At 37.4% G+C, this 21433-nt stretch overlaps 1 protein-coding gene across 1 annotated transcript in view; it reads right to left on the reverse strand.

Moving 5' to 3' along the window:
- TYR (tyrosinase) overlaps positions 1 to 21433 on the reverse strand; it is a 113563-nt gene that overhangs the window by 63884 nt on the left and 28246 nt on the right. Inside the window, exon 3 of the mRNA XM_040256523.1 lies at positions 5190 to 5337. Within this exon, the coding sequence (XP_040112457.1) occupies positions 5190 to 5337 (148 nt within the window). The remainder of the gene's footprint in view (positions 1 to 5189; positions 5338 to 21433) is intronic.

Below are 21433 nucleotides of genomic sequence, written 5' to 3' on the forward strand. Positions count from 1 at the left end.
AGTGAAGGACAAGAAAGCCTGGAATGCTGCAGTCCATGGAGTTGAAAGGAGTTTGAACAACTGGACTGCTAAACAACATCAAAGCATCTGGAGGTCAGGCCTTTTTATTCATACCAATAGATTAAAAGGCACAGTTGCTGGCATAGTATCTAGAATATAGTAAAAACTTAAAATGCTTGATGAATGAATGCATTTTTAAGGAAAATGATTTGTCCTTAATCTAAGAGTAGTCAAGTCAAATCTAGTCAAGGCTCTGGTTTTTCCAGTAGTCATGTATGGAAGTGAGAGTTGGACTATAAAGAAAGCTGAGTGCTGAAGAATTGATGCTTTTGAATTGTGATATTGGAGAAGACTTTTGAGAGTCCCTTCGACTGCAAGGAGATCCAACCAGTCCATCCTAAAGGAAATCAGTCCTGAATATTCATTGGAAAGACTGATGTTGAAGATGAAACTCCAATACTTTGGCCACATGATGTGAAGAATTGACTCATTGGAAAAGACCCCGATGCTGGGAAAGATTGAAGGCAGGAGGAGAAGGGGATAATAGAGGATGAGATGGTTGGATGGCATCCCCGACTCGATGGACATGAATTTGAGTAAACTCCAGGAGTTGGTGATGGACAGGGAGTCTTGGCCTGCTGCAGTCCATGGTGTTGCCGAGTCGGACATGAATGAGCGATTGAACTGAACTGAACTGAAGAGTAGTCAAAAGGAAAACTCATCTTTGGACTTTCCAAGAATTCTCCAATGTGGTTAAGAACATGGCTCTTTAGTAAGACTGCATTGTTTAACTCTCAGTTCTGCTCTCTTATCAGCTATATATCTTGGGACAATTACAGAACTTCTCCAACTTTCTTTTTTAAAATATAAAGTAAAGATAATAATAGAACATTGCAGACTTGTTGTGGATTAAATGAAATAAAACTTGTAAAGAGTTTAGAATAGTGTCTGCATGTGAGCATGCTCAGTCGGAAGTCATGTACAATTCTTCTGCAATTCCATGGACTGTAGCCCACCAGGCCCTTCTGTCCATGGAATTTTTCAGATAAGAATACTGGAGTGGATTGCCATTTCCTCCTCCAGGGCATCTTCCTGATCCAGGAATCAAACCTGCGTCTCCCAAGTCTCATGCATAGGCAGGCAGATTCTTTTTGATGGAGCCACCTCAGAACAGTGCCTAGCACATAGTAAAAACTAAATGCATATTATCCTTCAGAATTACTGTATTAGATCCATTCTCTTATTTTTTTAGAAAAAATATTCATTACTTTTAAAATTTTTGGCTGAGCTGGATCTTTGTTGCTTCTTGTGGACTTTCTCTAGTTTCAGCAAGAAGGGATTATGCTCTCATTGCTGTGCATGGACTTCTCATTGCAGGGGAGCACAGGCTCTAGCATGCAAGGGCTTCAGTAGTTATAGCTCAAGGGCTCACCAGTTGTGGCTCACCGGCTTAACTGCCCTGTGGCATGTGGGATCTTCTCTGACTGGAGATGTGTCAACTACACTGGCAGGTGGATTCTTAAACACTGGACCACTACAGGAATCTCATTCTCTGCTTTGCTTTTCTTTTCTCTCTTTCTCTCTCTCTCTCTCTCTTTTTTTTTTTAACTTAAAGTGGTTGAAAGAATTGGAATTGCTCTATGTCTTGAGAGTCCCTTGGGCTGCAAGGAGATCCAACCAGTCCATCCTAAGGGAAGTCAGTCCTGAATATTCATTGGAAGGACTGATATTGAAGCTGAAACTCCAATACTTTGGCCACCTGATCTGAAGAACTGACTCATTGGAAAAGACCCTGATGCTGGGAAAGATTGAAGGCAGAGAAGAAGGGGACGACAGAGGATGAGATGGTTGGATGGCACCACTGACTCAATGGACTTGAGTTTGAGTAAGCTGCGGGAATTAGTGATGGACAAGGAAGTCTTGTGTGCTGCAGTCCATGGGGTTGCAAAGAGTCGGACGTGACTGAGCAACTGAACTGAACTGATGTCTTTATTTGCCCAACAATGGTACATATTGGTGGTAAGCCAATTTGTTCCTGGAATCTTCTCACTTTCTCAACACATGTGCCTTGAGGCATATGTCCTTCTTTTGGACCCTAAGCTTCCATTTTATTCTTCAGTTCATGTTTCTAGCTTGTGCCTGGTTTCAATGAGGTAAGAGTTATTTTTCGGATTCTGAATATCCTTCTTGTCTTGTAGGCCTGCTGCTCTTCAGAGCTCCATTCATGTTTCCCCCTTGTTATGTAGTTTTTCAAGAATGGCTGTAATGATCGCATGAATTATAATATACTACAGTTGTTTGCTTGTTTGTATTTCCTACTAGACTAAGCTTTGCTAAACCAGTGACCTTATCTCATTATTCTGTTTAGCCAATGCCAAGAACAAGGTCTAATGGTCTAGAAACATGCTAAATCTTGAAGCAAGTTTATAGCTTTGAATGATCTGTGCTTTACCAGACTTACAAAAAATATTTTTTAGCTAAAATGACTTCTCTATAGTTTCGGCACCCCACTCCAGTACTCTTGCCTGGAAAATCCCACGGACGGAGGAGCCTGGAAGGCTGCAGTCCATGGAGTCGCTGGGGGTCGGGCACGACTTCACTTTCACTTTCACTTTTCACTTTCATGCATTGGAGAAGGAAATGGTAACCCACTCCAGTGTTCTTGCCTGGAGAATCCCAGGGACGGGGGAGCCTGGTGGGCTGCCGTCTATGGGGTCGCACAGAGTCGGACACGACTGAAGTGACTTAGCATAGTTTCCTTTGTAGCTATGATGAAAGTAATTTGCTAAGATTTTTTTCAATTATTTATTTATTTTATGCAAATTTATTACAGATCTTCTCATTACAAAGTAGACAAATGTTGTGGGGGAAAAAAAACAACAACAGATATAATTTAAGATGTGGGTCCTGCCATAGTAGCTCAGAGATTAGTGGTAGACACAAAGCACAATCAATAAGAAAAGCACACAATCAATAAGAATGATACAAACGATGTGTTGAAAATAAGAAGTAGAGAAAGTGATGTGAGTTAACAGATAGGAGCAGGATTATGCTGGCCATTATTTTAACAACCAGCTCTCTCAGAGTGAAAGCCTTGATTTGTAGCATTTGCCAGTTTCCTGATGTAAATACTCCTACCAATACTGGATTCTAGCTACGCTTGAGATCACCAAATGCAAAATTGTGAAAATATGTACATAATCCAACCTTGCTAGTGATTTGGGGCTGGCTCCAAAATGCCTTTGGATGGGAGAAATGGTTTTAGACAGTCATGGTCTGGTCATTCATCATGGAAGAGCTACAGATTGAAAATAGTCTTGATGATTGTATAGAAATTAGATTAGTCATGGAAAATACATTCCAGATTTGGAGACTGGTAAAAGCAATGCATAGCAGCAGTAATGAGTGTGGAACATTCAGGCAAATATACTCAGCACACAGTAGGTATTCAACAAATATGTTTGTAAATAATTGAACAGTAGTAAATAAACCATCTGATTGGAAAATGCATCTCTGTACGCTGAGAACTAAGAGGACAGCTCAGATGTTGCAGCAATTCACAGGTCTCTTTCTTCATAAAGATGCTTTTCAGAGGAGATGATTGGATGACATCACTGATTCAATGGACATAAGTTTGAGCAAATTGTTAGATGGGGAAGGACAGGGAAGCCTGGCATGCTGCAGTCCATGGGGTCACAAAGAGTTGGACACAGCTGAGCAGCCATAAGATAGTATTAACAAATAATTCTAAGAAAGAAGAAAATTTTAGTTTTCAAAGGTGGGAGAGGCTTCTAAACGTTGTATATCTTCATAATAGCTTTACTTCCATTAAAAATGCCTCCAAATGTTGAATTAAATTACAGCATTTTCTATAAATATAGATGAAGGAGGGCTAGATAAAGATCAACCATTTTCTCTCACCTGGCTTATAAATATGGAATTTGGTGGTTGGCAGGAGTCAAGAAATGTTTTTTGTAAAGGACCAGAAACTAGATGTTTTCTACTTTGTGGGCCATATGGTTTTGTTTCAACTCTGCCATTTTACCACGAAAACAGCTATAGACAATACGTAGATGAATGATTGTGGTTGTGTTCCAATTGCATCTTATTTACAAGTAAGTTAAGGGACAGATATGGCCTAAAAGCCATAGTTTGCATGTTTCTTGCCTGGAGCATCAAGAGATCTAGGAAATTTAGGTTTCTTTAAAGTTCATGGGATGGCACCAAAGATCAAAAAAATGCCCAAAATTCACAAAGATAATATGACCTAAAAATGACTCAATAAACAGGATGAGATGGTGGGAGGCATCATTGACTCAATGGACATGAGTTTGAGCAAACTACCAGAGACAGTGAAGGACAAGGAAGCCTGGCATGCTGCAGCCCATCGGGTTGCAAAGAGTCACACAAGACTGAGTGACTGAATAACAGCAGCAAAGAGAGTTTAATCCATTGTGGTAGGATATTTTCCCAGGACTCTTCCTTCTGCTTTGATGTCTAGGTTTGGTGGTTTTGATGTTATTTGCTATCATAATTTTGGTACCTACATATGTTCTCAAAAACTGATCTCTGAATAAAACTTGATATGGGATATTACTTAATTCTTATAATATTAAAGTTGCCAAGAAAGCAATAAATCTGCTTAATAATCTTCCACTCACTTCTTTGATACCATATCCATGTTCTTGGGAACATGAGGGAGGTGGAGATGGTGACAACTTCTTCAACCAGTCATCCATTGATGGATCCTTATGTTGTGTCCACATCCTGGTTATGGTAAATAATGCCGCTATGAAGGTAGGAGTGCCCTTTTCGAGTTAAGTATTTTGTTTTCTTTGGATACATTCCCAGAATTGGGACTGCTGGATCATATGCCAGTTGTATTTTTAACTTTTTGAGGATCCTCCCTAGCATTTTCCATAATGGCTATATCAGTTTACAAATTTCACCAACACTGCACAGGGATTCCCCTTTCTCCACATCCAGGCCAACGTCTATCTCTCGTCTTTTTGTTGATGGTCATTCTAACAAGCAAGAAGTACTGTTTCATTTTGGTTTTAATTTTGCATTTTTCTAATGACTAGTGATGCTGAGTGTCTTTTTATGGACCTGTTGGCTTTTTGTACATCTTCTTGACATCCACTACATTTAAAACCAATAAGCACGTAATTTATGAAGTGCCAACCAACCTGTCAACAAACGCATGATGAAGAAGGAAGATGGGATCATTGGCAGATCCTGGTACCTGGGACATAGTTCCGTTCATGTAGATGTGCAAGGCATTGTGCATACTGCTTTGAGAGGTATCTGCTATCCCAGTAAGCGGACTAGCAAATCCTGTTGGCAAAAAGAAAATTGGAAAAAAAAAAGTAGTTTGTTTTAACGATTGAAAATCTAAGTGAGTTTCTCATTTGGTTTACAACTGCGCTTGAAAAATAATTGCCTGATTCAAAACAACAAAATCAATCATAAAATGCATTCTGTATTGGGACTGTTCATATTCTAGATACCCAGTGAGCATTTAATAAATCTTTGTAGAGTTGAATGGTGTTAATCTGGTCACAATGGACTGATTAGCCAGATGGAATTGGCTAAGCCAGTCTGTGTTCCATCCTGTTGCTTCTGCCTACTATTCCTCCTTTAGATCCTAAAAAGTAATAAGACCTTTTTGCAATAATCAGCATAGTCACTCTCACTTCATTCTGTACCACGACTTAAAAACAGCTGTTTCCAGCTGTTATGTGTCCTCTTGCTTTCCATTTCTGGTGGTTACTGTTAATTTTTATTTCTGATTCCAGAGAAAAATTAAAACTTGTGACCACTGACATAACAATTCATCTTTGACAGTCTGGAGGACTTTGGGTAATGTGTTTCATTTTGCAAAATATTTCAAAGTTAATTAGGACTCCATTAAATGGCTCTATTCATTGCACCAGGAATAATAATTATGATAAGAGTTATTTTTTTCTGTATGTTAATTGACCTAAATGCTTTCTGTGACATAAGTCCTTCAGTCTTTGCAACAGCTCTACTGATTAGAAATCATCCCCACTGGAAAGAAGAGAAAAATGAAGTTCAGAAAAGTCCTGAGTTTTCCAAGCTTGCACAGGTAGTAGCAGAGTCAGTATTTTAACCCATATCAGTTAGACGGCAACATCTGAGTTCTTGATATTCTGTGTTCTCTCCCATACATTACCAGGGAATAGGTGAAGTATGATATCATTTCAGTGTCCATTCAGGGAAAACACAAAAGAAAAGTAGAACTCAGATTTAAAATCAAACAAAGTGGGAGGAACAGAGTTAAACTGTAAATCAGAACCAAGCTAAAGGAAAATGCCAAGGACATATTGAATTTCAAAATTTAGCATTATCAGGAAAACAGAAACGGTGAGGTTATAATTTTATTTTTAAAGGTAGGATAGAAACAGTGCAGACAATAGGAGACAGAGGGGAACTAGTTTCCTCTCAAACAATTAGGATTATTTTGTTGTCAGCTCCATTTTTAAAGTGCAGCTCTTGACTTTTGAGTTCAATGCTTTGCGTTCTCCTGCCGCTGTGGCTGACAGTATCTCTGCCTCCTCAGCTGATGTTTTTGTCTCCTCCTTTTCAGTTTTACACTCATTCTCAGAGACAATATCAAGCCCAGCTACCTCCGGAAGCTTAGCCCAGACCACACACTTCTTTCTCCCCTCTGACATTGCTTGTGTATGACAACTTTTGTGATTGTGTATGTGTGTGTGCGCTCAGTTGCTCAGTCATGTCTGACTCTTTGTGACCCATGGACTGTAGCCCACCAGGCTCCTCTGTCCATGGGATTTTCCAGGAAAGAACACTGGAATGCTTTGCCGTTTCTTCTCCAGGGAATCTTCCTGAGCCAGGGATCAAATCCATATTTCTTGCTTCTCCTGCATTGGCAGGCGGATTCTTTACCACGAGTGCCACCTGAGAAGCCCAAGACTGTATGTACATGGTTCTTAATATGTGCAGGGATTTTTCTAAAAGCTTAACATGATTATTTTTATGTAACCTTCAGAATGATTCTACAAATTAGATATCTTCATAATCTCTGTTATGTAGATTTGGATAAAGCAGTTTAGAGAGATTAGGCAAACTGTCTAAGATTAAAAAGCAAATAACAGAAGCTAAGGTTGGGACCACAAACCTGTTTTATTCCAGAAGTTAAGCTCTTAAATGCATTGGTTTATTGCTTTTCCTATTAGTAATAAGTCATATATCGTGGGGGGAATTTCTGTAGAGCAATGGTCTTTAAGCTTTTATCTTTGAGTAGAACAAAATGAAAGCTTTAAAACCATCTTTTATGTATGCTCTCACATATTTTAAGTAGTTTCTAAATTGCTTTAATTATAATTGCAAATAGTTTTAGAGGAAAAAATTCAGGGGTAGATATTGCAAATAGTATAAATTTTAAAATAAAAATTTTTAATTGCCTTATAAAAAATGTTTCCAGTGTAATGATTTGATATTTGCCATCATCCATATCAAAAGTACCTAGACAAACTCTTCTATTATAGTCTGAAATTTTATAGGATTTTCTTTTTTTCACTAGATCTCATGTTCTTGTTCTGTTTTCCCACAGGAGTGTGCCAAAATGTTATATATTATGCTTGAAATATTTTTAAAAAATTCATCAGCCTATCATACTTTTTTGAAACAAAACTAGGTATAAGAGTTAAAATTACCTTTTAAAAACTTCATGTGACAATATAATCTAGATTGTCATTAAAAATTTTAGTAATACATATTTTATTAGAATGATGTAAGACTAAATATTTTATAAATAAGTTATTAAAAGTAAAGTTTTATTGAAAATTCATTTATTAACAATATTTATGAAAGACTGCTATTTAAAAGGGATTCTCTGGTGGCTCAGACAGTACAGAATCTTCCCACAGTGCAGGAGATCAGGCTCGATCCCTGGGTTGGGAAGATCCTCTGGAAAAGGGATGGCTACCCACTCCAGTATTCTTGCCTGGAGAATCCCATGGACAGAGGAGCCTGGTGGGGTACAGTCCATGGGGTTGTAAAGAGTCAGACACAACTGAGTGACTAACATCCATTAGTTAAAAATTATTGCAGATATCTACAATACCCTGCAATAGTCGTTGCTAGAAAGAATAAGGCTAAGCATATTTTCAATTCTAAATTAAAAAAAAAAAATCATTAGTCCTGAAAACTTTATTCTCATAAGAAACTAGTTGGTAATAAAAAGATTTTTATAGGAGTTTCACTTAATTACTTAAAGTCTTTTTTAAGTATATGTCAAAAATGACATAGCTGATTCAGCATCAAAATAATCTAATCCATCAGTGACAACTCAAACAAAAATTCTTTGATGAAAGTAGCTATAAGTGCTTTTATTTATAAAGCACTTAACTTTCAAGATACTCACTACTTTTTGTTAGAGCCATTTATTCCAGCAACACTGGCACCAATATTCTGAGTTCTTTGCTGGTTTAGTACCTCGTATGATTTTACCCCTTCTGGGTGATAAGTATGGATATAGGCTAGAGGTACGCCTTTCTTCGGAAAAGTTGAAGGGAGGTTATGCAAGGGTAGGTGGTAAAGAAGAATCTCAGGAGATTTCTCACTCAGACTCATTTTAGTAAAGTATATTTTGGAAAAAGATCTGGAAATAAATTTTCTTAAAACTCTCTGTGCCAGGTACCCTTTAAAGTGTCTTAGTGAACCTGTAGTGGTGTTTTTAGCAATTTGAAGATACTGTTTGTAGAGAAAAGACTTTTATAGAAGAGCTAACTGAGTTTTAATTCTATGTTTCTTACTGAAAGTATTACTTGTCTCAAGTTATGTTTTGTGAGCCTTGTTTTCTTCATTGGTAAAAGAGGGAATAATTAATACTCCTCTCATACCCTTAGTCAGTCAGTTCAGCCACTAAGTCCTGTCTGACTCTTTGTGACCCCATGGACTGCAGCACACCAGGCCTCCCTGTCCATCACCAACATCCAGAGTTTACTCAAATTCATGTCCATTGAGTCGGTGATGCCATCCAACCATCTCATCCTCTGTTGTCCCCTTCTTCTCTTGCCTTTAGTCTTCCCCAGCATCAAGGTCTTTTCCAGTGAGTCAGTTCTTCGCATCAGGTGGCCAAAGTATTGGAGTTTCAGCTTTAGTATCAGTCCTTCCAATGAATATTCAGGACTGATTTCTTTTAGGATGGATTGGTTGGATCTCCTTGCAGTCCAAGGGACTCTCAGGAGTCTTCTCCAACACCACAGTTCAAAAGCATCAGTTGGTCTGTGCTTAGCTTTCTTTATATTCCAACTCTGACATCCATACATGACTACTGGAAAAGCCATAGCTTTGACTAGACGGACCTTTGTCGGCAAAGTAATGTCTCTACTTTTGAATATGCTGTCTGGGTTGGTCATAGCTTTTCTTCCAAGGAGCAAGCATTTTTTAATTTCATGGCTGCAGTCACCATCTGCAGTGATTTTGGAGCCCAAACACTAAAGTCTCTCACTATTTCCATTGTTTCCCCATCTATTTGTCTATTTATCAAACAATTTCTCTCACTATTATAGCAAGTGTGATACAATTAATAGAGAATCTAGCACAAGACAAATGCTTCCTGAATAGTACCTATCATTTCTGTAAGTCTGCTGCATCTGATAAATCGGTGCCTATCCAGAGAGCTGCTAACCAAGAATACGGGCCACTCCAACTGCAGAAAAACTGCTTTTGCCACAAATTTCCACCTTAAGGATCCATACCAGCACCAGACACTTCTTGACTGACCCATGAACTGTAGCCCGTCAGGCTCCTCTGTCCCTGGGGTTTACCAGGCAAGAGTACTGGAGAGGGTTGCCATTTCCTTCTCCAGGGGATCTTCCTGACCTGGGGATTGAACCCAGGTCTCTTACACCTCTTGCACTGGCCGCAGATTCTTTACCACCAGCACCACTTGGGAAACCCCTCCTAAACTCGATTTTTCTACGAAAGCCTGCCTGCTTGCCCTCAGCCAACAATAGATGTGTCAGGGTGATCCTGACAACTAGATTGCTATTCTAAGCATGTTTTCAGCTAGGCTAGAGTTTCTTTACTCTTTTTTTTTTTTTTGCTAACTTGCCAGATGTTGCATCTAGGAATGTCTCCAATGTTCTTATGAAGGGTATTTGAATGAGAAGCACGTGGGGCTTGTCAGAATATATTGTGTTATGTGCTCAGAAATAGTTCAAAGGTATAGGTTGGACAAACACCCAACCTCTTTGTGATAAACACCAAATTGTTAATACAGACAACTGATTATATTAACAATTTTAAACGGACTATGTGTATCTAATCTTTTAAAATAGGACTGGAAAGTCCTCAGAAACAGAGACCAAAGATGTTGCTTTGATTTTCCATAGTCAGAAACAGAACCTTGCACATCTTTGTATTTAAAAGAAAATATAAAATATTTCTCAACATATATATGTGTGTGTGTATATATATATATATATACAGATACGTACAATGTATATATGTGTGTACACACAGATGGAATACTATTCCAGCCCTAAAAATGAGAGAACGTTTGCCATTTGCAGCAACATGGATGTACTTGGAGAGCATTACGCTAAGTGAAATAAGTCAGATAGAGAAAGCCAAATGCTGTATAATATCACTTATATGTGGAATCTAAAAAATACACCAAACTAGTGAGTATAACAAAAAAGGAGCAGACTCACATATATGGAGAAGAATTTAAAAACTATCAGTGAGGAGAGAAGGGGGGCAGGGCCAGTATAGGGATAGATGAATAAGTATGAACTATTAGGTGTGAAATAAGCTACAAGGATATATTGTACAAGACAGGGTATATAGCCAATACTTTATGATAACTATAAATGAAAGATAACCTTTGAAAATTGTGAATCGGTATGTTGTACACCTGTAATTTATTTAATATTATATGGTAACTATACATCAATTTTTTAAAAAGTCTTAAAAAATACTACTCAATTCTTCACTGATACCATCCTGTAAAGATCGGGAAGAGGAAAAATAACATTTCTCTCCATAAAATCTACAAGGGACCTTTAAAGAGCTCTATGCTCCTACTTAAGTGACCAAATAAAGAGAATGTCATAGATGTAAATAACATAAAATGTGAATAAATTATTTTCTATTTTACTTCTTCACACAATTCATTTTTTGCCTGGTGAATCACCTTGAAAAATAGAAAACACCAACATCAGTAGTTTCTCTTACCAAGATTTTATTCCCTTTTGGAAGAGCGAGTCCAAGAGGAATTCTAGTCTATAGATCAAACTTTTCAAACGTCTTTCATGTACATGATCTCATTTGAATCCCAGGAGTGAATATTATCACTGTCCCAAGTTTCCAGATGGGAAGACGTAATAGAAGTTAAAAAACACACTTAAATTCAAGCTAGAAACCGAGGCAATCAAGGAACTGACTATGGTTCTGACTGATTTCAAATCCCATGCTCTTTTCTGCCCACTAAACTGGGGTAGTGTTCATACTGACTTGCTGACACACCTTGAAAACCTTTTCTTATGCACTATGAGATGAATTTGGTGACTTGCTATTTTCATCCGTTGACATCAGCAAGTGCAGAGTGCGTTATTGCCTCTCTCTCGTCCGAGGGTTCCTCACGATGGAAAGTCTAATAAGCCAGCAGGGACCTTGTTAGCAGTCACAAATGCCAAAATGGCTCAAAGTTCTTTGTGAAGGGCAGTGACAGTTACCGAAATTACTCTCTGTTATGCCTTCAAGTCTGCGTGCTACATTCCTATGGGAAATTAATAAACACAGTTTCAGGCTGATGATAACAATAGGAAATTTCAGCTTGTCACTCCATCTATCTTTCTATTTTGTTTCTTCCCCAATAGCACTCTGGAGAGTTTTTGTGTTTGTTCGCTTGTTTTTTAATATTGATGCCAATCTCTGAGCCCTGGAGATTCAGATTTAATTGGTACAGAGTGGGACTCAGGAACTTGGGATTTTAAAACACCCCAGGTGGTTCTAATGTGCAAACAGGGTTGAAATTCAATGATTTAGGCAACATTGCTCTCTAACCTCTACACTTGAACTCACACTTTAAAAACTTTACCTCTGAATATATTATTTTATTCACCTAAAATATTTTCCTCCTATATTGTGACAGTCTAAAAATGCTTGGGTCTTTAAAATTCCACATCATGAACTTCTACCTTGAAATATTTTCATATTGATAACTGTTCCAATGTGTACCCATGAAAATGATGTTTAAAAAAATTGAGCAACTACTACAAAGCAGGCACTAGGTAGGTGTTTTCACATGTATTATCTAATTCAGTATACTCCTTTCTAGGAAGCTGGGCTATAAGTGTTACATTTTATCATGCCTGTTGGAGTCTAAAATGTGAAAAAATACATGGTTAAATTTTTAGAACAGAGTGACTGAACTGAACTGAACTGACATTGAATTTATTTAATTTTAAGTGCTTCTTTAACCTATTTTAACATTTCATAGAGTTTCAGGGATATAACTGAAGGAAAAAACCAAACAGAAGATAGAAAAATGTATATTGATGCATGTTAAGATCAAAGAGAAGGGACAGTTGACAGCAACCCCCCTCCCCCTGCCCCCAGCTATATTCCAATTCACTCTCCTGGTGCAGCTTTCTTCTGGAACTATGAAGTACATAGCCTCACAGGGTTACACACAATGATTTTATGAGGTTGTATTTCACGGTTGAGTACTTTTCAAAAGTTTATAATTTAGATGACTTGCAGCAGAAATATAATACTGTAGATCAAAAAGGATCCTTGGATCTATGCAAGTCCCTAGTTACAATGAAGCATTAACTTTCATTTCAACTTCAAGGTTTCTTACACAAAGTGCTAGCTCTACAGTCATAGATATAATTAATTAGCATTTATGTTTATTAGAAAATATTTTTAATTTGACTCAGGAAGTCTCTTCAACTATGGGGAGCAAAGCAATGAAGCAAACATGGTTGTGGGTGACTGTTTACCATGTAATTGTTACATGGCAGTTAAAAGGTTCAGATGGTGCAGAATCCGCCTGCAATGCAGGAGACCCTGATTTGATTCCTGGGTCAGAAAGTTCCTCTGGAGAAGGGACAGGCTACCCACTCCAGTATTCTTGGGCTTCCCTGGCGGCTCAATCAGTAAAGAATTTGCCTGCAGAGGGGAGGCCTGGGTTTGATCCCTGCGTTGGGAAGATACCTGGAGGAGGTCATGGCTACGCACTCCAGTATTCTTGCCTGGAGAATCCCCATGGACAGAGGAGCCTGGAGGGCTACATACAGTCCATGGGGTCTCAGAGAGTTGGACACGACTGAGAGACACAGCACACACAGCATAAAAGGTCACAAATGATCCACAAATTATGTAAATTTCTTAGAAATGCAAACACTCAAACCCTACCAAAAACTGATTCAGAAAGTCACTGGGATTCACCATTTGTGTTACAAAGTCTTTCCCGTGGTTCTAAGGCACACTAAAGTCTGCATTAGGGAACTGCTGCTCTAATTTTGATTGCTTGCCCAAAGACAATGGTGAAACCAGTCAAAATTATAGTCATCTCCATGAACTCAGTAAAGAAAGTAGAATTATTTCCTGTATTATCACTTGAAATTGTTTATTTTAAATATCAGACTGATTTCTCCTCTTGGTAACACCAATGTTCACGTGTGTATATATACACTTGTGTGTGTGTGTATGCAAAGAAAATGACATGTAATCCTTTTGTTTATATACATATTGTATTTACACAGTATACATGTGATTTACATTATCCAGTGATTGTTTCAACATTTCTTAGATCTTATCTCCAGTTTATAAACATGCCTATAAAATTTTCTTATACATTAATCATAATGGTTCATTCTTCATTTACAATTTGTCTAAAGGTTGTTTTAAGGTAACAATTTAAATGGCATTCCATATTCTTAGACTTGTGTATTCAGGAAAACTCAGGAGTCATAGTAGAATCATTTAGTTCACTAAATGGCACAGACTGAATCAAGCAAACGTCTTATAGGCAAAGTGTTATTCAAGCTGTCTTCTCTTCCTTGTTCTTACTTATAACTGAATTGATAGTACCTCCTACCGTTGGTATACTTCATTAGGTGTGATAAGTCTTTGGTAATACATTAATGTTAATGCTAACTATTTTTGAAGCAAAGGTAGAGTCACAACCATCTTAGTCTCTGTTTCCCACAGTCTATTCTGATTTTAGCACTTAAAGTCCTGGGTCCTAAGTAGAGCCAGATTTATAGGCATGCAACTGAGTGTTCCTCATCCAAACCTATCCATATCTGGTTTAATGCTTTGCTGCTGCTATCTTGAAATTTTTAATAATTTTTGAATGAAATGCTTCATGTTTTCATTTTGTGATATATTCTGGAAATTATATAGCTCATTTCAATTCTGGAAAACCCCATAGTCTTGGGCAAACAAGGATGGTTAGTCACACTGCAAAATTTCTATATATAATATTCCTTCATCAGCTTGATTTGATAGGGCATTTCTATCATACAGAAGTCTATTAAATCACTTAAATGTATCCTAAAAATTCATTTATGTCTTTGCTTTTTAATCAGGTAAGATCATTTAATGATACTTTCATATGCAAGTCACAGATTGTCACTCTATTTATAATGTTCTGTAATGCATATTATAACATATTTGCATAACATGTTAGAGTTCATAAAGCATATTTTTTTCACTTGACATTCCCAGTAATGCACTAGAAAAGTATTAACCTGATCTCAGAGGAAAAATGAGGGTGGTAGTGGAGAATATATAGACTTGTACTGTCTGTCAGTTTCCATAATGTAAATAGTCCCATGATTGTTCCTTTCAAAGTACCAACTGGGTCTCATTGAGTAAAGGGTTGGGAAAAGATATTGTCAACTCTCAAAGCAGATATGAATTAGCACACCCTTGTATGTTCCTCACATAAAGGAGATAGAGTAAAGCTCAGCATGCTTATTTTACAAATAAATTTAATGAGACTGAAAGTCTAGATGACACATTAAAAGTCACATGTCTTCTGAATGGCTAATTCCAAAATTGTATCGATCATCTCATTTCAAATCCCATATTTTCCCCTTATATCATTCTGTTTTTCTTCTCTTTCATATCTATAAACTTGTATATAAGAGTTATTGCTATGAATGTGTAAGAGCATACATGTGCACAGATGAAAAAAAAAATTAACATCAAATGAACTTAGGTGGTGCTAGTGGTAAAGAACCCACCTGCCAATGCAGGAGACATGAGACAAGACATGGGTTTGGAAAATCCCCTGGAGAAGGAAATGGCAACCCGCTCCAGGATTCTTGCCTGGAGAATCCCATGGACAGAAGAGCCTGGTGGGCTACAGCCCATGAGGTTGCACAAGAGTCAGATATGACTGAAGCAACTTAGCACACAAAAGTTAGCCACAGGGAAGTATAATTAGTAAAGATTCTATTTATATTAAGGGTAACTATCTTTAAGATGCTTTGATTAAAATCACTTGAAAATATGTTTGAATTTTTTCATAGGTGTGCTTGCATTCATCAACCTTCAATTTAAAATAGAGTCTTCCCTAGGCTAACAAATTACAAAGCCTCATCTTCATAGTTTAATTATAAATGGAAATATAATTCATATCTTTGTTATGACTTAATTACCACTTGGCAACTGAGATTACTGCTTTTGCTATGCTCTCAACTACTGTGTAGTAGACTGTTTTATTACATACTTATGAAACAATCCTCACAGTAACTCTGTAAAGAGGATACAACTGAAGCAACTTTCAGGTGGTGAAACTAATGCTTAGAAAGGTTCACTGGTTTATCCAAGGTCATTCAACTGGTAAGTGGTGAAGCCAGAATTTGGGCTAGTTATCTATCCGATTTCTGCTCTCAATCATTCTGTTATACTTCCTTACTTGGTGTAGATTTATGAATTGTATTGAAATATAAATACGTTGCCGCTGTCTATGGGGTTGCACAGAGTTGGACACGACTGAAGCGACTTAGCAGCAGCAGCAGCAGCAGCATAAATACATTAAAATGACAACAGATCTCTTTTTCTATTTATAACAATACCCTTAATTCTTTTAAAGGAGTTCCCTTAATTCTGTTTATGAAAAAAGTTGGAAAAAAAAAAAAACACAAAGCATCAAGGACTTCCCTGGGGGTCCACTTGCTTTGGTCTTCACCTTCCAATGCAGGTGTTGTGTGTTCGACCCCTGGTCAGGGAGCTAAGATACCACATGCCTTGCAGCCAAAAAACCAAAACATAAAACAGAAGCAATATTGTAACACATTCAATACCGACTTTAGAAATGTCCCACGTTAAAAAAAAAAAAATTTTAAAAAACAAACAAAAAAAAACGGCATCATATCCAGCCCAGTTTTCTATAAAATACTCTTTCAGCATAGAGAAGGCCCTTGATATTATGGATATTCCCACTCTCTTTTAGATGAGTACCTTAAAAGCTTTGTATCATAGAACTTCAATATGTAGTCAGTTGAATCAATCATGTTCTTGTCACAAAACACAGAAAAGTTTGAAATTATTTGGTAATGCCACCAATATAAAAGGTCGGATGTTTATCCAGTGTTTGGCTCTGTCAAATGCAATTTCCTTACTGAATGTCAAACATTTGTAGACTCTATTTTTCCTCCTTTTCCCTTGATATTCATTGTCACTTGCTGCTGTTGTCAGTTCCTCTTCCATCACCCCATGCCATCCATCATCTTCCTGGGCATTTGCTCTTTTCCTTTCTGCTTTTCTTTTTAGCCATGCAGGATCCTAGTTCTTATTTTAGAGGGCTGTCTACCAGCATCAATACCATGCAAAGCCATATTAGAGTGCAAGGTGAAAAGAAAAATCAGTAATACTGACTCTGTCTTTATTTAAATTTTTGATATTTCATTTTAAAAAAAGTTTCTAGAGATATAACTCCATCTCAAAGATGGCTTTTATGAGTCTTTCTAAGTAGAAAGTACTATCATTTTGCTCCAAGTTGGATATCAGCTCAGCTTAGATCTTATATATAACGTTTCTGAAATATATAATATATAATGTTTTTGAAACATTTTTTGTCCACTGGAGGTCTCAAATATTGGTCTATTCCATTGTTTGGTATTTACTTTCTAAATGGAGTTAGAAACTAGACTAAGCAGTGACTTTATCACTTAATGAAATTTTTCCATTAATAGATAACAATTTACAGATACCTGTAAAGATCATGTAAATTTTACAACGATGTATGAGGTAGGTATTGTGATTTTCCTTATTTTGTAAATGAAGGAATTCAACTCAAGACAATGACCAAAAGTCAACTAATTAGTAAGTAACAGTATCAGGATTTTAACCCAGGTAATCTGTTAACCACTGGAGAAGGAAATGGCAGCCCACTCCAGTGTTCTTGCCTGGAGAATCCCAGAGACAGGGGAGCCTGGTGGGCTGCTGTCTATGGGGGCACACAGAGTCGGACACGACTGAAGCGACTTAGCAGCAGTAGCAGCAGCAATCTGTTAACCAGGCTTCCCCGGTGGTTGAGTGGTAAAGAATTTGCCTGCCAATGCAGGAAATGGCAACCCACTCCAGTATTCTTGCCTGGGAAATCCCATGGACAGAGGAGCCTGGTCCTCTAAGTGTTGGATACAACTTAGTGACTAAACAACAACAACAAATCTGTTAACCACAACTTTATGTTTCCTACAAAACTCTATTTGGAAGACTTGGGGATATGACCTACCCTGGTGATGGTCTAACTTTACTACCTATTAGCTGTGTAACCTTGTCAAGTTAAATTCTCTGAATCTCAGTCCTTCCTCTACGAGTGTAATAATGAATATGGTATTAGTCATTTGAAAGGAGTAATTAAGATAATGGATGTGAAAGGCTGTTAGGAACTGAAAATGTAGGGCTACATTGATGTCAGCAGTGGTTTTTAATTACAAGGGACTCTATTATTTGCAAGACTATTTTTTAGCAGACTGAAAAAATTTGCTTTTTCCCTTTTTTTCCTTTGGATCTTACCTGACATTCCAGCTCATCTTTGAGGATATCAGATCCTCACAGTTTCTCTGACAATAAACACTTGTTTAAGTGCCCTCTATTTAATAACACTCATAATCCCCCCTTTTTAGTCATTTATTTTCTTTAGATTACAGTTAGTTATTCATGGCTCAGTTCTTACACTGTAAATTCCAAGACAGAAACATCTGCATCATATTTGCTAGTTATTCCTAGTGTCATATCTTTTTGCCTTTTCATACTGTTCATGAGGTTCTCAAGGCAAGACTGCTGAAGTTGTTTGCCATTCCCTTCTCCAGTGGACCATGTTTTGTTAGAACTCTCCACCATAACCCATCTGTTTTCAGTGGCCTTACATGGGCCATAGTTTCATTGAATTAGACAAGGCTTTGATCCCTGGATCAGTTTGATTAGTTTTCTGTGCTAGTGGTTTTCATTCCGTTTGCCCTCTGATGGATGAGGTCAAAGGAGTCGTTTTTCCAGTAATCATGTATGGATGTGAGAGATGGACCACAAAGAAGGCTGAGAGCCGAAGAACTGATGCTTTTGAACTATGGTATTAGAGAAGACTCTTGAGAGTCCCTTGGACTGCAAGGAGATCAAACCAGCCCATCCTAAAGGAAATCAACCTTGAACATTCATTGGAAGGACTGATGCTGAAGCTGAAGTCCCAATACTTTGGCCACCTGAAGAGCCAACTCATCAGAAAAGATCCTGATACTGGGAAAGATTTAAGGCAGGAGAAGGGGCAACAGAGGATGAGATTGTTGGATGGCATCATTAACTCAATGGACATGAGTTTGAGCAAGCTCTAGGAGATGATGAAAGACAGGGAAGCCTTGCATGCTGCAGTCCATGAAGTGGCAGAGTCAGACACAACTGAGCAACTAAACAACAAGAATTCCTAGTGTATAGCAAAGTGCCTGCACAGAGTGGATACTTTATAAAAGTTTGTTGAATAAATATGGAATATTTATTTTTCTTTCTAAAACCATGTAACTCCAGTTGATAGCATAATTTTATTTGACCTTATTTTAAATTTGCTATTGATTTATTTTTACAAACAATTTTCAAGTACAATAGCATAATTATAAAATCAGTTAGGCTGCAATTTTTGGAACATGCCTTTAGTATTCCAAGGTTTATCATTGAGTAAAATGGATCTTGGCCCTGAATTGGCTCTCAGGCTTTTATTTAATAGGTGATCCTATCAATAGTCTCCTGATGGAATCATTACTTACATATAGAGAAGACCCTGAGCTTGTCTGAAAAATAAGCATGGTGTTGCTCACCTTGTAGATGATAGTAGATGTTAGGAGAGAAGAGATAGGCAATTCTGTTCTCAAACAAACCACATTAATATAAATAATTATTCACCCATAAATAGTGGAATATATTTTGGGAAGTTCTATAGGAAAAAAGGACATGGAATGGCTGAGGAAAACAGAATTTCATGGCCTTTTAATTCTTGTTGGAAAATGAGCTTAAGTGGGAAAATTTTATAGAAAATGGAGAAAAGTAAATAACGGCACGTGAGAGAAAATAATTTACTTTTTCTCAGTCAAGAATTGAGGCTTCAACATAAATGAGGCATCCCAGACCAAAACTAAAATCCCAAGCAATTACTAGATCCTAAAATGTAAAAAAACTGAAAAGGCTCAAACAGAAAGACCTAACACACATCTGTTAATATGTTCAGTAAATCCATTTCCTCAAACTCCTACTCACAACCAAACTCATACTCAGTTGTGGCCTTGTCAATGAATTGTGGACAGTAGAACGTGGGCAGTAGGTAGGTAGATCACTTCCAGGTTTGGGCCATATATTCCTCTTCTAGGATCCTCCAAATACGCTTTTCCCTTATCTCCCAGAAGATGCAGAAGATCATCAAGGAGATGGGGTTTAGAGAAGCCATTAAAATGGTCATGTGAAAGACTGCTCACCAATCATTAACATCCACACTGGACTTGGCATGAGCAAGAAATCAACCAATTTTTATTAGGTGAGGCCACTGGGTTTGTTTGTTACAGCTTCTACGACTTGTCAGTTTGGACTACCATAACAAAGTACAAGAGATTGACTGTTATAAACAACATAAATTTATTTCTCAGAGTTCTGGAGGCTGAAAGTCTGAGATTAGGGTGCTGGCATGATCAAGTTTTGATGAGAGCACTTTCAGGTTGCAAACTGCTACAGTCTGGTATACCCTCACATGGCAGACAGCAGAGAAGGGAAGCAAATTGTGTTGTCACTTACAATGGCATTGATCCTATTCATGAGGGCTCCACCCACATGACCTCATCTAATCCCAATTAAATCCCAAAGGTCCAACTTCTAATACCATCACATTGGGGAGGAGATAAGGTTTCAACACAAGAATTTGGAGAGAACACAAACATTCAGTCTATAATATCCTAGCATGTTTCTCTTATACATTCTAATTTCCTTTTGTAAAACAAACGGCCATAAGTTTAATAACTTGAAAAGTCTGGAGTAAAAGAATATTTTGACACTTCATTTACCTGTAGAGAATTAGTTTTGTTTTAAACAAAACCCAGACATAATACTGTGGTAAAGGCATATGATTTTAATTTTATGCACTTCAATGAACACTAGGAAAAGGCAATGTGACAGAAGCTGCTACTTTTTATTTATTTATTTATTTTTTTTACCAATACTAATTCCTTTCTTTTCCAAATAATGACTATACTTAGAGCTAAGTGTGGCCATGTCTGTGTGACCATGGGGATAAAATAGAACTGATAAAAAGCTCTTCCAGTGTAGGTCTTTAAAGAGGACTGGGCATGTGCTCCTTTCCCCATTTTGTGTGCTTACCACTGATTCGAGTGAAGGCATTAGAATGCCTTCTAGAGGTGGAAGTTGAGAATCAAGGACCATAGAATTGTCCTACCAGTTCTAGACCATCTACCTCTGCATTGTTTCATCAGAGCAAAATAAACAACCACTTTTTCAGAGCCACATTATTTTTTTTTTTCCTTACAATGTTTTAACAGAGGAGAAATAGACTAACTCAGCAATGTCCTATGAAACTCATGGCATATGGAAGGAATCTCAGAAGGGCTACTTAAAATCACAGTTGCTGTTGGTGTATATACAAATGGGGCTTCTTATCCTGATTAATCACCATGCTTCAAGTATTTATTACAACTGATCCTTTTTATTAATATATTCTTTTCTACCTTTTTAAACACCAAAGTTATAATTTCAAGTTCACGAGCTTTCAAAGCTTTTATTTTCAAGTCACCTACTGTGAAGTCACTGTCACAAGATTCTGAATTTATTCTAGTATGGAAAAGAAAAATACAGATAAGGTTAAAATTAATGACCAAAGGTAACAATTCTAAAACTTCGAATAAATCCTAAACAGTACTTTCTTCAT

This window comes from Oryx dammah, unplaced genomic scaffold (assembly GCF_014754425.2).
Source record: "Oryx dammah isolate SB20612 unplaced genomic scaffold, SCBI_Odam_1.1 HiC_scaffold_15, whole genome shotgun sequence".
NCBI classification, from domain to species: domain Eukaryota; kingdom Metazoa; phylum Chordata; class Mammalia; order Artiodactyla; family Bovidae; genus Oryx; species Oryx dammah.